The sequence below is a fragment of the Apis mellifera genome, linkage group LG11 (assembly GCF_003254395.2).
Source record: "Apis mellifera strain DH4 linkage group LG11, Amel_HAv3.1, whole genome shotgun sequence".
In the NCBI taxonomy this organism is placed as follows: domain Eukaryota; kingdom Metazoa; phylum Arthropoda; class Insecta; order Hymenoptera; family Apidae; genus Apis; species Apis mellifera.
In genome coordinates this window covers 1,066,678-1,079,774 of record NC_037648.1, presented here as the reverse complement: position 1 = coordinate 1,079,774, position 13,097 = coordinate 1,066,678, and the positions used below count along the sequence as shown (strand labels likewise).

The following is a 13,097-nucleotide window of genomic DNA, read 5'->3' as shown; positions in this document are numbered from 1 at the left end:
TAATCTTTATTGTTAAAAAATTACCAAATGTTAAATTAATTCATTACCGATAAAAAGGATATCTGAATCGAGTGACGACATTGGTATATTAGGTACACGGTTAATATTATCCGTATATCGTTACATCAACCTCGCAGACCGTAACAATTGATGCATATATACCATTATTAAAACTCTAATTTAAGACTGATCAACAATTCAATTCATCTCAAGTTCGTCCACCCATTGACTCACGGTGACCGGTTCATCGGCAGCGCCGCTGGTGCAGATCAGCGAATCGATTATCGATTCGCGTCTCGAAGGATTACCGACCGAGCCGATTTCAGTTAGATGCGTATTAACGCATTGTACATGACGGTCAAATCGAATGGGTGAAAGAACTGCGACAATCGTGTCGCAATACTCGCCATGTGCCTCGTAGACGATGATATAACGTCGTGTCGCCTCTTATCATCTATGCATGCACGAAAACACACGCGCGATATCGTGTTTTTGTTCTCCTACTCGAGTGTATGCGTTCTCTCGTACGATCGGCGTGAACTATTCGTTACGCATGCACTCTGCATCATGGTCGGTCAACCTAGCTTAACCTTCTATTACGTGCGACACGTATACACGCTTGCGCGCGCATGTAGGAACGAAACACGGATATGAAATGCTCGTATTGCGACCGATACATATTTTGTGCGGTTATGTAGACACGGCGTGCAGATGTGCTTAGTGATATAACAAGGTTTCGCGTATACGTATATATTTATAATGAATTTGTATATATATATATATATACATAATATATATATATATATACATATATTATTATCTACATTAGTTATTATCTTGCCATTGGTATTATTATTATTATATGGCAATGTATCACCGATAAATTTGCATTTTTTTTGTCTCATGTGTCGGATGATTAATATAGCGTGTATGTGGCTGTGTGTATGTGTCAACAAGTTTATGTAGATTTTATATTAATCATTATGTATTCAATGCTTTACAGTGAATATTAGCTACTAAAAAACGATCATTGTAATAAATTTTGCGTCTCGAGAAGGAAAGACAATTACAACATTCAATTACGAATTTGAAAAACAAAAATTTGCAAAAATTATAAAGATTATTTATCCTTCGGTTAAATATTCAATTTCGTATTTTTTCCGAAACTTAATTAAGATGTAAATTTATTAATTAATTACTTAAGATGTTTTATCATCGTATAATGCGCTATACACAGTGTAACGCAATTGCAATCTCGTTTTTAATCGTTTAGATTAGATCAATTGCATCGACTGGCATTCGAGTTACAATGAGGCACGCGAAAATCAATATAAATCGATAACTGAAAATCGATTTACCCGATGCGATAAACGGCTATGCAATCGATTTTGCGTATATTTTTTAAATATATTTATATATATTTTTTTTATTAATTTATCATACGAAATAAAAAATTTGTAACACGAATAATGAATATAATAATATGAATTAATTTTATATGATTTTCAACGCTGTCGAGAAATGCTGTTCGTAGAAAATGCACATTCGTGAAAAATGAGATGTCGCGGTGCCCGGTGGTGGGGTTGCAATCGCGTTAAACCCGCGAACTCGCAAATGAAAATGATGAAAAGTATGAATTATGGTTGATTATTGACGCTTAAAAACATATCGGTTCAATTAACGAACGTATTTCTTCTTATGTAACGACACATTGTTTGCTTTTGCATTTAACGAGCTATAATGTATAATCGAATATGAATATGAAATGCGTTGAAATTTCGTCTTATCAATTACTACATTATCCCGCCACTGATAATCAACTAATCGATGCATTTACATGTCCTACTTACGGATCTATCGTAGACGCCTATTTGCAGAGTTGATGGAAACTTACATGCAAAACTAATCAAATCGAGCTATTGCAATGTATATATATATATATATATATATATATATATATATATATATATATATATATATATATCTCTTATTAAAATTGAAAAGAAAAAAAATTTTTTTTTAAACGTCAGATTTATACACAAGATTTGTTATTGACGTACGTTTGCAAATAATGATCGCGCTCGATGATTCTTTCACTCGAGAAATACGGTACAAAAATCGCTGATTACCACGCGCATAAAGTGTTACCATCACATAGCATTTTCACACGTGATAATACGCACGATCCGGATAAAAAGGACACACTTAAGACGGACACTCACCTTTAATCTACTAGCGTACGATCATTATGACTTCTGCACTTCATAACTGATGTTGACACTTGATTTTCCGTATAAAAAAAATCGGTTGCGGAAAAACGAAGTGTTAGAACACGCGCAAGCACTATACGCGAACAGCGAACACTAACGTAGTCTCGCAGATTGCCGCCTGGCCGGCGGAGCGCGAGAATTTCGGAATGCTTTAAAAAATTGTACTCCTTGAGATGGCGACACCTTCTAACAGAAATCAAAATCTCGATTCGATCTCGAATCGATATATTTTCGCGAATCGATATATTGCGCGAAAAGAATCATGGGATTGGTATCCTTTCTCTCGCTAAAGAGCGCGCTGGAAAAATTTTAAATTCGAGCCAATCATATTGCTCGATTTCGATTCGGTTGATTGATCGTCAGTTTAAATTCGAACTTCGTGATGGAATAAAGACGTATTCATTTGTGTGCTCGATTTCTTTTTACAAATACGGAGAATATATAGAATTATTGTGAAAATTTCGATTGAATTTTGTTAGAAATCATATTCGGAAAGTTTTGGAAATAAAATTTAACGTAATTAAGTATAATTATCAACGTATAATGCAACGTAAGTGGTTAAGTGCGACATAATTTTTTTTTTTAAGTAATTATATCTTTTAAATTAGACAATAAAGAATGTGATAAAGTTTAAAATATCAAGGTAAACAAAAAAAAGAAAAAATACTTCTAGAAGAAAGAAAATCTCATGTAACTACTATCTACATAATTACAGGTATGTAATTCTTTAAATTTTCTTACATCATTGAATAGAATTTAAAAATTAAATCAAAATAATATATATTTGAGTCATTTTTTTATTATAATCTTATTACATTAACATAGTCCATTTATGTACATCAAAATTTGTGTATTTATAAAATTTACAATACTTAATTTATATTATGCTTGTAACACGGGTCTTTCGTGTTTACCTTCTAAGCTATCATTAACAGCTGAATATCCAGTACCGCCCTAAAAAACAATTCAATATTATTCAATATTATATTATTCTATTTTCGTTATATCTTATTATTATTCTTAAAAATTATATACCCTTTGAAGCGGTATAATATCTGCTTCTGTTAGTTTTGTGCTATCCAATGGATTAATCCAATCCTTCTTTATAATTTTTTCAACACATTCCATTGTAATCACATCACCGCTAGAAAAATCAAAACATTCATTTAATAAAAAATAAACGTAAAAAATGAACTAATAATTATTAGAAAATGAAAAAAATTGTACGTCGTTTTTATAACTGCACATGGTACACTGTTACTTAAAATATCATGCGTAATTGGACACATGTATCTTGCTTGTTTAACGATAAGAGATTTCTTGTCATCTGGATCTTTTACTTCAGTAAATTTCACAGAAATTAAATCCTTTATTTTCAATGGTTTTCCACTAACAGGACAATAGATTGTTTTATCTGGTTTCTGTACCATAGTTTCTTTTGCTTCTGGTGTTTTAGATGGAATCCAAAAACTTGGTAGCATCTTATCTTTACCATTGCTCATATTAGAAACTGAAGATGTAGGTTCTTTGGCTACAGTTTGACTTCTGGAAACGATATTTTTCTCTCCTTTTAAAAAATTTTGCAACTTTTGTAATTCTTCGTTGGCACTTTTTTCATTAGATTGTTCCTAAAAAGTTGTAAAAATTGTGAATTTTAAAATATTAGAGAAAATTTTCTTCCACATTTTATTTATACCTCTTCTTGTTGTTTTTGTTTTTCATACTCTTTCAATTTTCTTGCATACTCTTTCTTTTTGGTTAGAACATATTCCAATATTGCTTCTTTGTCAAATAAGTAGCCATCTTTTCTGTAATAGTATAATAAATTTGAAACATAATTCGAGAATAATGAGTGCTAATATGACAATTAATACGAACGTAATGACAGGATTTCTACAAGGTTGTAACGTCAGACAACAACAATCAAAATCTTTAACGGAATCTTTTCCTACTCTTTGCGTATTTGTACCATAACCCGAGGCTGCTGCATCTTTCTTTTTTTCATGATATGTATAAACAGCTCCAGCTGTGCAATTTCTCGCGTGTCGCGTCATCTTTTCTTTATTTTATTTCAATTAAATCTAATTAAAATGTGTTTAACACACATCCATTTCGTATTTAAGAGTTGTGTGAAGTGAAACAATAAACTGAAATTTGACTGGAGAGGCAAAATGTTGTTTGGCAATATAATACGATGATACGACGCCATCTATCTATTATTTCTTAGAATTAATACATTGTATTCTCCGATAGATGGCGATGTTAAATTTTCTCCAGCAATTCCACTTTAATTTATTATTATTATCCTTGTGATAATATTTTTATCTTCAATGTTATACAATTATATCTAATAATATGAATTTGAATACAATAATTAAACACAGTACGTTTACTTTTTTCTTTGTTTATTTCATAAAAATATAGCTTTTATACAAAAAACAATCACAAAATTTTCTTACTGTTTTATAAACTATAAATGAATTATTATTCGATACATTTTATTTACATAAAAATAAATAATTTTATACATGTTTATTTACAAACGGTACAATATTACTTATGTACATTGTATTTATAATTTGAGTAAAATATATACATTCGGGTGGGTGTAAATGAAAAGAAATTATCTTTTCTTATCATCATTATCGCTCTCTGATAAATTATCTTTTTTATGTTTCTTTTGTTTTTTATGTTTTGATTTCCTTTTTTTCTTCTTATGCTTATGTTTCCTTTCTTCGTCATTAGAAAGTTCTGTTTCTGATTCACTGTCACTTTGTGTTGATCTTTTACGTTTCTTAGATTTTTTTTTACTTTTCTTTTCTTTATGTTTCTTCTTAGCTTCCTGTAGCTTCTTTTTTAATTCCTTTTCACGTAATTCAGTCAAAGGGGTCACATAATTTTCATCGCTATCTGAACTAGTACTGCTAACATCCAAAACAATCTCCTTGTTTGGATCAACTTTGATAAAATTACGACATTGGTATGTAAGATGTCCAGCATATCCACACTTTTTGCATGCTGGACGTACGTGCTCTTTGTTTTGTGGTATTAATCTAGAAAGAAATTCTGGATCCATACCTAAAAGAATAAATATAAAAATTTATTAATATTGGTATTATAGAATTTTAGGAAACATATATATATAAATATATTTTTTTAAGTGAAACAACTTGAAAAAGAACTATAAATAATAGTATAAATATGTATAAAAAGAAAATATTAATAATAAACATTGATATTCAATATTTATTATTTTCAAATGCAATACTAACCTAAGTAATAAGTAATCACTAATGTACAACTATTATGCACAATTAAAAGTTTTCAGTCTTCTTTATAGTTTTTTTTTTTAAACTATGTAATACAGTGATGTCATGAATTGTTACATAGTAAATAAATAAAATTAAATTTCAGTTATCGAAATTATACATCAGTACTTCGACTAGTACTTGACGCCATATTTGTACACGTCATATTTACACGTCATATATTATACACGCCATCTATAAATCGCTTTGCCAATTAAATATTGGCGGGATATTCGATGCATAATTTAATTTATTAATAAAATAATTTTTTTTATTTTTAGCAATATTAATTTAATGTTGCTTTACTTTACTTACATTTAAATAATAAAAATAGATTTAATAAGATATATATATGTATATTTTCTAAAATAAATTTATAAATTATAGATAATCAAATTCAAGCAATATTTATAAAATTAATATAAATATATCTCTATACTTTTATTTCTAACGCTACAACTATATTAAAGGATAAATAAGCTAGAAAAGGAAAAATACCTTCATTATCTACAATAGCGTAGAATTGAGTCGATCTATTTAAAAAGAAATCCTTTTATTACAACATTATAAAATCTACATTTACATAGTCCACAATAAAAGTACATTCATGAAATGAAGCGACGACTTTTTTCCTTTTTAATTTTTAATAATGTCCGGAGTTGGCGTCTAAGTTGACGCTTGCGAAAAATACATTCAATACAAAATAAACGTGTTTTTATATCGTGTATATTAACATATTATTCTAACTAAAAAAAAAAAAAAAAAAAAAAAATCTCGCATTGCTTTAGATTATACAATTATATGAATTAAACGAGGCTTGTAACATTCATCTACTCGACTAAACTAACACAATACATCGATCTTTTCTACGCTACATTTTTTTTTCTTTTTTTTTTTTTTTTTTTTACCAATCTAACTAATTCTTTTAAATCGATGATTAAATAATTTGGTATGCTTCGTCATGCAGACGATATAATGGACATTTATTTAAATACAACATCGATTTTACTTCTTTTTCTTTTTTTTCTTTTGATTAATTTTAGTTACTTATTAATTATTTCATGCTACACACAGTTCTCAGAGTTATGATCACCGAGCGTAAACAAAACCACGTGACATTACATTCTAGGGAAATTCACAGTCTTGAATTATAAAATAAAAAATTACTATTCTTCATATTATTTTAATTCATGAAAATGATTATTAAAATAATTTATTTTTAATAGCAAAATAAACAAATATATATCAAATTATTTTGTGCAACGATAAACGGTTAATCTATGAATAATTAAAATCATAGTCTATCACATGATTTATTTACTTCTGGTGACTTAACTCGAACAATGTATAGAATACATTGCATTACACGAGTATACGAAACGAAATTTAATCTATACGGAATATTCCATTATAAATTTCGTTTCTAACATTTCGATCAAGATTAATATTACAATACACGAAGAAAACGAGAAATTTTATTGTGAGTTTATGGTCCTCAGAGTTTCAAATAGAGTGGCTTTCGACAATCTCGTTCGAAAAATCATTAATTTACCCAGACAGTCATTGTCCATTATATGTAAAGAATAATTCCAATTTGTTAAGATTTCATTATAACCTTAAAATCGAATTAAAGGAACGTTCTTTTTTATTTGTCAATACAATTGATAATAATGTTCTAATGTAATGTAAGTTTCAATTTGCACATCAAATTCCTTATCCTTTTTTGCATTGACTATCTGAGTAATTAGCTTTATAAATTTTTCCTCAAATACTTATTATTTATAGAAATGTTATAAATTCACATATAAATGCACTATGTGCAATATATGCAAATAATTCGAAATATTCGCGACATAATTATTATAATATAAAGCTCGCAATAATGAAAAATTATTAAACAAGATAAAATCGTAGAAATATATAATGTCGATATGCTGTAGTATAAGATTTTATATTCAATATTTTTCTTGAATAATTTTTAAATATATTAGAAACTCAATTTCTTTTTTTTTTTTTTTTAACGAAGCAAACAGAACTTGCAATAACGAATGGTCAATTATTTATCAAATAATTGAATATTTATAATATTTATGTTTGCATAATTAGATGTTTGAAAATGCAGAACATAGCAATACGTCTATTTCTCATAATAAATAAGTAATAACAAGTAATGTTACTTAGAGTTCAAAATTAACGATTCTATAAATAATTAACTATTCATGCACTACACGAGTATCCAAAACTTCAAAGGAATTATATCTTTCGAAAATAGAAGCAGTAACATCAAGATATTACTTTCATATGAAAAACAGAAATATTTCAACTTAGTAATCAGAAGAAACGTTGCAAATATTATCTTTGTTCTCTACACAACATCGGTATACTGCTTCTTAATTCATTAACTATACTATATCTACTATTCATCTACTACTAATCTACGCAAAAGACAGTAGTTGTTGATTTCAAATGTAAGTTAATAGATTTTATACTCGATGGTATATATATGTATACCACGTAGCACCATATAATCATAATACGAATCGCAGTGGTATTTGCTGTATTACATACCACTTATTTTTTTGGAGATAATTTAAAGAATAGGGTAATTTCTGCTTTAGATACAAAATCCTTTGCGTTTATTTGTACTAGTCTTTCGGCTGATCTCAGAAATAAACGGTATTTTGTTAATACAATTACGAAAATAATTTTTTAAAATAAATATCCCTTGCTCAGTAGACGCATGTCGAGTGCACTTATTCGGGAGAGTTCGGGCGAGATCGGAAAAATTCGGGTAAGATCGGACTCTATATTATCCTCTATAGTTTATAAGACATCTTGTTCGTTTCTACTCGAATTCTTTCGATTCGTATCAACTTTAGCAATTTGAATAAAATAATCACATAATTAAAAAATTGGAAATATAACAATTTTATTTTTATATTTTTTCGTATTATGTTAATTATGTGTAGTAACCGAGGTATTGTCTCCAACTCTTTATAAGCGAGTTAACGAATGTGTTATTAAATAGCAAAGAGAAACAAAATTATTTCACGTGTAACAAATTCGAATATATATTTTCTTCTTTTCTTTTAACAATAAAATCATCGTTTATCTTGCAAATCGCACGTATTGTATAACATTTGTACAAGTTACTTTTGCGTGGATATATTTTCTCGATAATATACAAGTTATATTACAAAATAAGAAGTTGCTTCTCTAAAAGTATACCTTTGGACGGACACTGCATAAACTGTAGGTGCGTTTCAGACGAAAATGCAATTATACTCAGAACGTAGAATATATCGAAGATATGCTTATAATTTTTTTTTTTTTTTACGACAAGCGATATGAATACGCATGCAGTGCCTGTCGTTTCTTTTTTTTTTCTTCTTCTTTTCTTTCTTTTATTTATTTATTTTTTTCTCTCTCTCGTAAATGCGCTTTAACGTGTTCTAATATTCGATATTAACGACCGATGTTAGTCGCGCGTTTACTTGCATACAATTCATACGCGTAAAAAGACCACAAGTATATACATTATATAATAGTATACACGGTTAATATGGTGTCTTAATTTTCTTATTATTAAATAACGTTATTAAATGCAAAGAAATGTGTATATAAATAAAGCAAAATTAATCAACATGGCATTAATAATGATGAATCTATGAACAAATATAAATTAAAATACAATATAACAATAACAATATAGAGTTATTTCGTTATAACAAAATTATATTAATATCATTCAAGATTAGATTAACAAAATTGAATTAATTCGAGTTTACTTATCGGTAAAAGGTAAGTTAGAGAATGGCTCGTATCTTGTGTTGCTTAAAGTGAAATATATAATTCCTTTTTAGGCGAGATATATCTTATATGTATTTATATATATATTATTAACGAATTCGTTAAAGAGTCGTACCGCTAGAATTTTTCCTTCGATAAAACACAAGTTTTCACGACCGTTACACGTTTTCTTTAATCGAAACTTAAAAATTTATTTTCCTTCATTGTTCAAAGTTAAATATATATTTGTACCGATTATTATGCTTCCGATTTTAAAAAAAAATTTCCATTAATAGCAAAAGCATCCGACAAGCGTACTTGATAAACCTGTTAACCTTTCTTTTTACTTTCGTCCTTGTATTCGTTCGGGAAAGAAAATAGAGAGAGAAAGAGAGAGGGAGAAAGAAAGAAAGCATGAAAACAAAGTTAAGAAGCACAGTAACCGGTAGAAATATCCTATTATTAGACGAAATTCCTTTTATCTCTCTCGGTGGCAATTTTCAATGTATCCTTTTTTACGACTTGGTGCGAGGGAAGTGGTAAAACGAGACGACGGCATCGAAGCCCCGAGTCGTTGCAACGGTCGCGGAATAAAAAAAAAAAAAAAAAAAGAAAAAGAAAGAAAAAGGTGTATAATAAAAAAAGTAGCCGGGGAGGGGGGGAAAAGTAGTTACAACAAACTTTTTCCTGGTCCCATTTCTCAAACGTGTTATCATCATCGGCTATTCCTTATTCCACCTCCCCGCCCCTTTCGATATTCTCGACATCCGATTTAGATGGCGGACGCTTCCGATGAAGTTGCCATAGCCGACGTTTTGTACTAGTGCAGTCGAACCGATCCGATTTTTCAGAAAAACTTTCAGCGAAAACTTTCCGTGGCGCGCGCGCGCGCGCGCGCCGTTTCAACGTCAGTTTCCAATTTTGCATAGAATCTCCGCGGAGGGGGAGGGCGTGTCGGAATTTTTCCACCCATGTCCTCGCACAAAACCACGTGTACGTTTCCTTGGAATTGTCAACATTTTTCTATACGTAATTTCTATAATCGACGATGACGCGAGAATTTTTTTCAAAAATATGAAAAAAATTGAATTCTTCGATTTCCAATTTCGGGAGGGAAATTTGGAAAATTATTTTTTTGAATTCATTTTTTGATTCATAGAATTTTAATTTCGTTTCGTTTGTCTAAATCATTCTAACAGTCTATTACTTTCATTCAAGTGTGTAAAAGTTTAAATACGTTGTTTCAAATTCATCAAATATGCACCGTGGATCGAGACGTGTTCCAAAAGATTAAAAATTTCATCGAAACTTTCAAACACCTTTGGAAAAGATGGATACGAGGAAGAAACAATTATTAAAAAAATTTCCTTCATCAAATGCAATACGAAATTCTAGCGTAAAATGCTACAAAAAAGGCATGTAACGTACAATATATTATAGATATATTCAAGAAGATATACGACAATTGCGGTCGATAATTCTCGGTCGGTAATAGATAAATAGTTTGGTCCTCGAGAATGAATGTTTATCGATATTAATTTCACTGTTTTCGCGAAATGATAACGATCTTTGTTTATTTATTTATTTATTTTTCGAAATTGGCGAGATTACGTAAAATTGGAAACTGTAACACACGCCTGGTTGCTGCTGAACAATCCAATACCTAAAAATGTGTGATCACAGATTGACAGAAGGCATGTAACATACAATATATTATAGATACAGTCAAGAAGATATACGCCACTTGCGGTCGGTAATTCTCGGTCGGTAATGATAAATAGAATTACGAAGACGTGCTATACTTATACGAGCTATTTATGTACAAACGAATGCGTCTCATATTTTTCGTTTAGAAATTTTTCTTGATTTTTTTTTTTCACGCTTTTTTCACGAGCGAAGAAAATTAAAAGTACACTTAATATCCTTAAGATTATTTGGTATTTATGCGAGAAGAAACGTGTGCGAATATTTTTTGATTCTTTCCTTTTTTTTTTTTTTTTTTTTTTTTTTTTTACCGTGGAAAACGACAAATTTCTCAAAAACACAAATTAATCCCCAACGCGTGAAAATAATGAGAAATCGTTTGGAAGCTGACTAATAATTTTTTCGATCAAATCTTGTAATATAAAAAGAACGATTATAATTCAATTGACAAAGGAATGTAAAAATTCGTCAGTTTTTAAGGTTTATAAAGATCTTGTCTTCAAGTTTGAACAAAATTTAAAATTGAACGTAAAATAATAATTAAAAAAATAAGAGTTTGCCGTGGAGAAATTTGTCATGGAAGCGAGAATAAGTTAATACAACTTCCTCTTACAATCCGTGATATAATTTAAGCTATATTTTATGTATATATATATAGTGTATCATAAGAACGAGTAACATGTAAATTTCTGTCCTTTATAGTATTGGAACCGTTATAATATAATATTTAATTTTATTCTTGTTTCCCATTCCCATATATATATATATATATATCTATATATTTGACGTTAATATATTAAATTATATACGATATTAATTAATTCAGTCGCGTTTCCTTTCCCCCAATAAGAATTCTTCCATCTTATCTCTCCATCCTTTTTTGCCTCCCTTCGGTGTATATAATTAAACTGCGAACATCGATGCAAAAATTTGTAAATATTTTTGAAAATAATGCGAATCTCTATTCATCTCGTTCCTTTTACATATTAATCCATATTTATTTATATTATTATTTATTGTATCCATTACATATTAAAAAATTTTGCATAGAAATCCGCAGTTCCTCCATCGATGAAATTTTTCGAATTTCTAATTCCCGCGACATCCCATCATCATTTTGAAAAATCTCCTTTCGATCGATCCAGTCTTTATCGTGAGATATTTATTTATTTTTTTTTTTTATATATATATATTTTCGCACTCGAAGCGAAAATGTTTGGATAACATTTTACACATTTTATTATGCTCGATAATACGACGTAGGGGAAAATGAAGATGAGAATTGAAAATTTATTGAAAACGTTCGTCCAATGACAAAGAATGGAGTTTTTTTTTATCTCGATCAATACATATATATATTGAAAATTTTTGATCAGAAAATGTTAAAATAGAATTTAATTTTTAGGAAAAAAAATAATAAGAATTGAATATAATGAAAGAATATATTGTTTAAATTAATTAATTTTAAAAGTGAATAAATAAATAAATAAAATACAATATGGCAATAAAAATTTTCGAATTGGAATAATTAACGTGGGCGGGATAAATGTCGATTAAACGAGTAAAGTTGAGAGAGTACAAGGACCTGGTTGCTTGATAAAAGAACTTTTCGGCTAAATTAACTCGTAAACTTACTCAAGTTTCGAACTGTCAGATCTTCAGATGGGAAAAACTTTTCTTCGATTAGCTTCGAGCGTTAAATACGGATAGATTGCGTAACCCGAACGAATTTAATCGTAGCAAAGTATTCGTTAATTAAATTCTTCCGTGTCCTTGTGTAAATCAAACGCGTTCAAACGTTGTACGGAAAATTTAATAAAACAAGGTATCAAGTTTTTCCCACCCAAGCGGATTCTCGAGGAAGAAATTTTTTGTATAATCACGTTTATGATCCAAGTTTGTTTTTTATTTTATTTTTTTTTTTTTTTGGAATGTAAATAGACGACAAATATTTCAAAGATTCGTTATTCAACTATTTAATAATTCAATTTTCGATCGAACGATGGATCTCAAAACTTTTAATTTC

General features: G+C 29.1%; 3 protein-coding genes across 3 annotated transcripts in view; all 3 read right to left on the bottom strand.

The window, feature by feature from the left end:
• The window catches only part of LOC725614 (protein cycle), a 58,067-nt gene extending 55,667 nt beyond the window's left edge, over positions 1 to 2,400 (bottom strand). Inside the window, exon 1 of the mRNA XM_016915106.2 lies at positions 2,223 to 2,400. The gene's annotated coding sequence lies outside the window, so the exon portion shown is untranslated. The remainder of the gene's footprint in view (positions 1 to 2,222) is intronic.
• Positions 2,401 to 3,049: 649 nt separating this feature from the next.
• LOC725565 (nitric oxide synthase-interacting protein homolog) lies at positions 3,050 to 4,481 on the bottom strand. Its single transcript, XM_001120134.5, has 5 exons — positions 4,149 to 4,481; positions 3,967 to 4,078; positions 3,498 to 3,898; positions 3,306 to 3,414; positions 3,050 to 3,224 (listed from the first exon to the last, which is right to left on the bottom strand). The coding sequence occupies exons 1-5, from the start codon at positions 4,322 to 4,324 to the stop codon at positions 3,153 to 3,155; spliced, it is 870 nt and encodes a 289-aa protein (XP_001120134.2). The 5' UTR covers positions 4,325 to 4,481; the 3' UTR covers positions 3,050 to 3,152.
• A 266-nt stretch (positions 4,482 to 4,747) lies between these two features.
• On the bottom strand, positions 4,748 to 5,757 carry LOC725580 (protein SREK1IP1). Its single transcript, XM_006558033.3, has 2 exons — positions 5,543 to 5,757; positions 4,748 to 5,348 (listed from the first exon to the last, which is right to left on the bottom strand). The coding sequence occupies exon 2, from the start codon at positions 5,344 to 5,346 to the stop codon at positions 4,894 to 4,896; it is 453 nt and encodes a 150-aa protein (XP_006558096.1). The 5' UTR covers positions 5,347 to 5,348; positions 5,543 to 5,757; the 3' UTR covers positions 4,748 to 4,893.
• Positions 5,758 to 13,097: the final 7,340 nt, after the last annotated feature.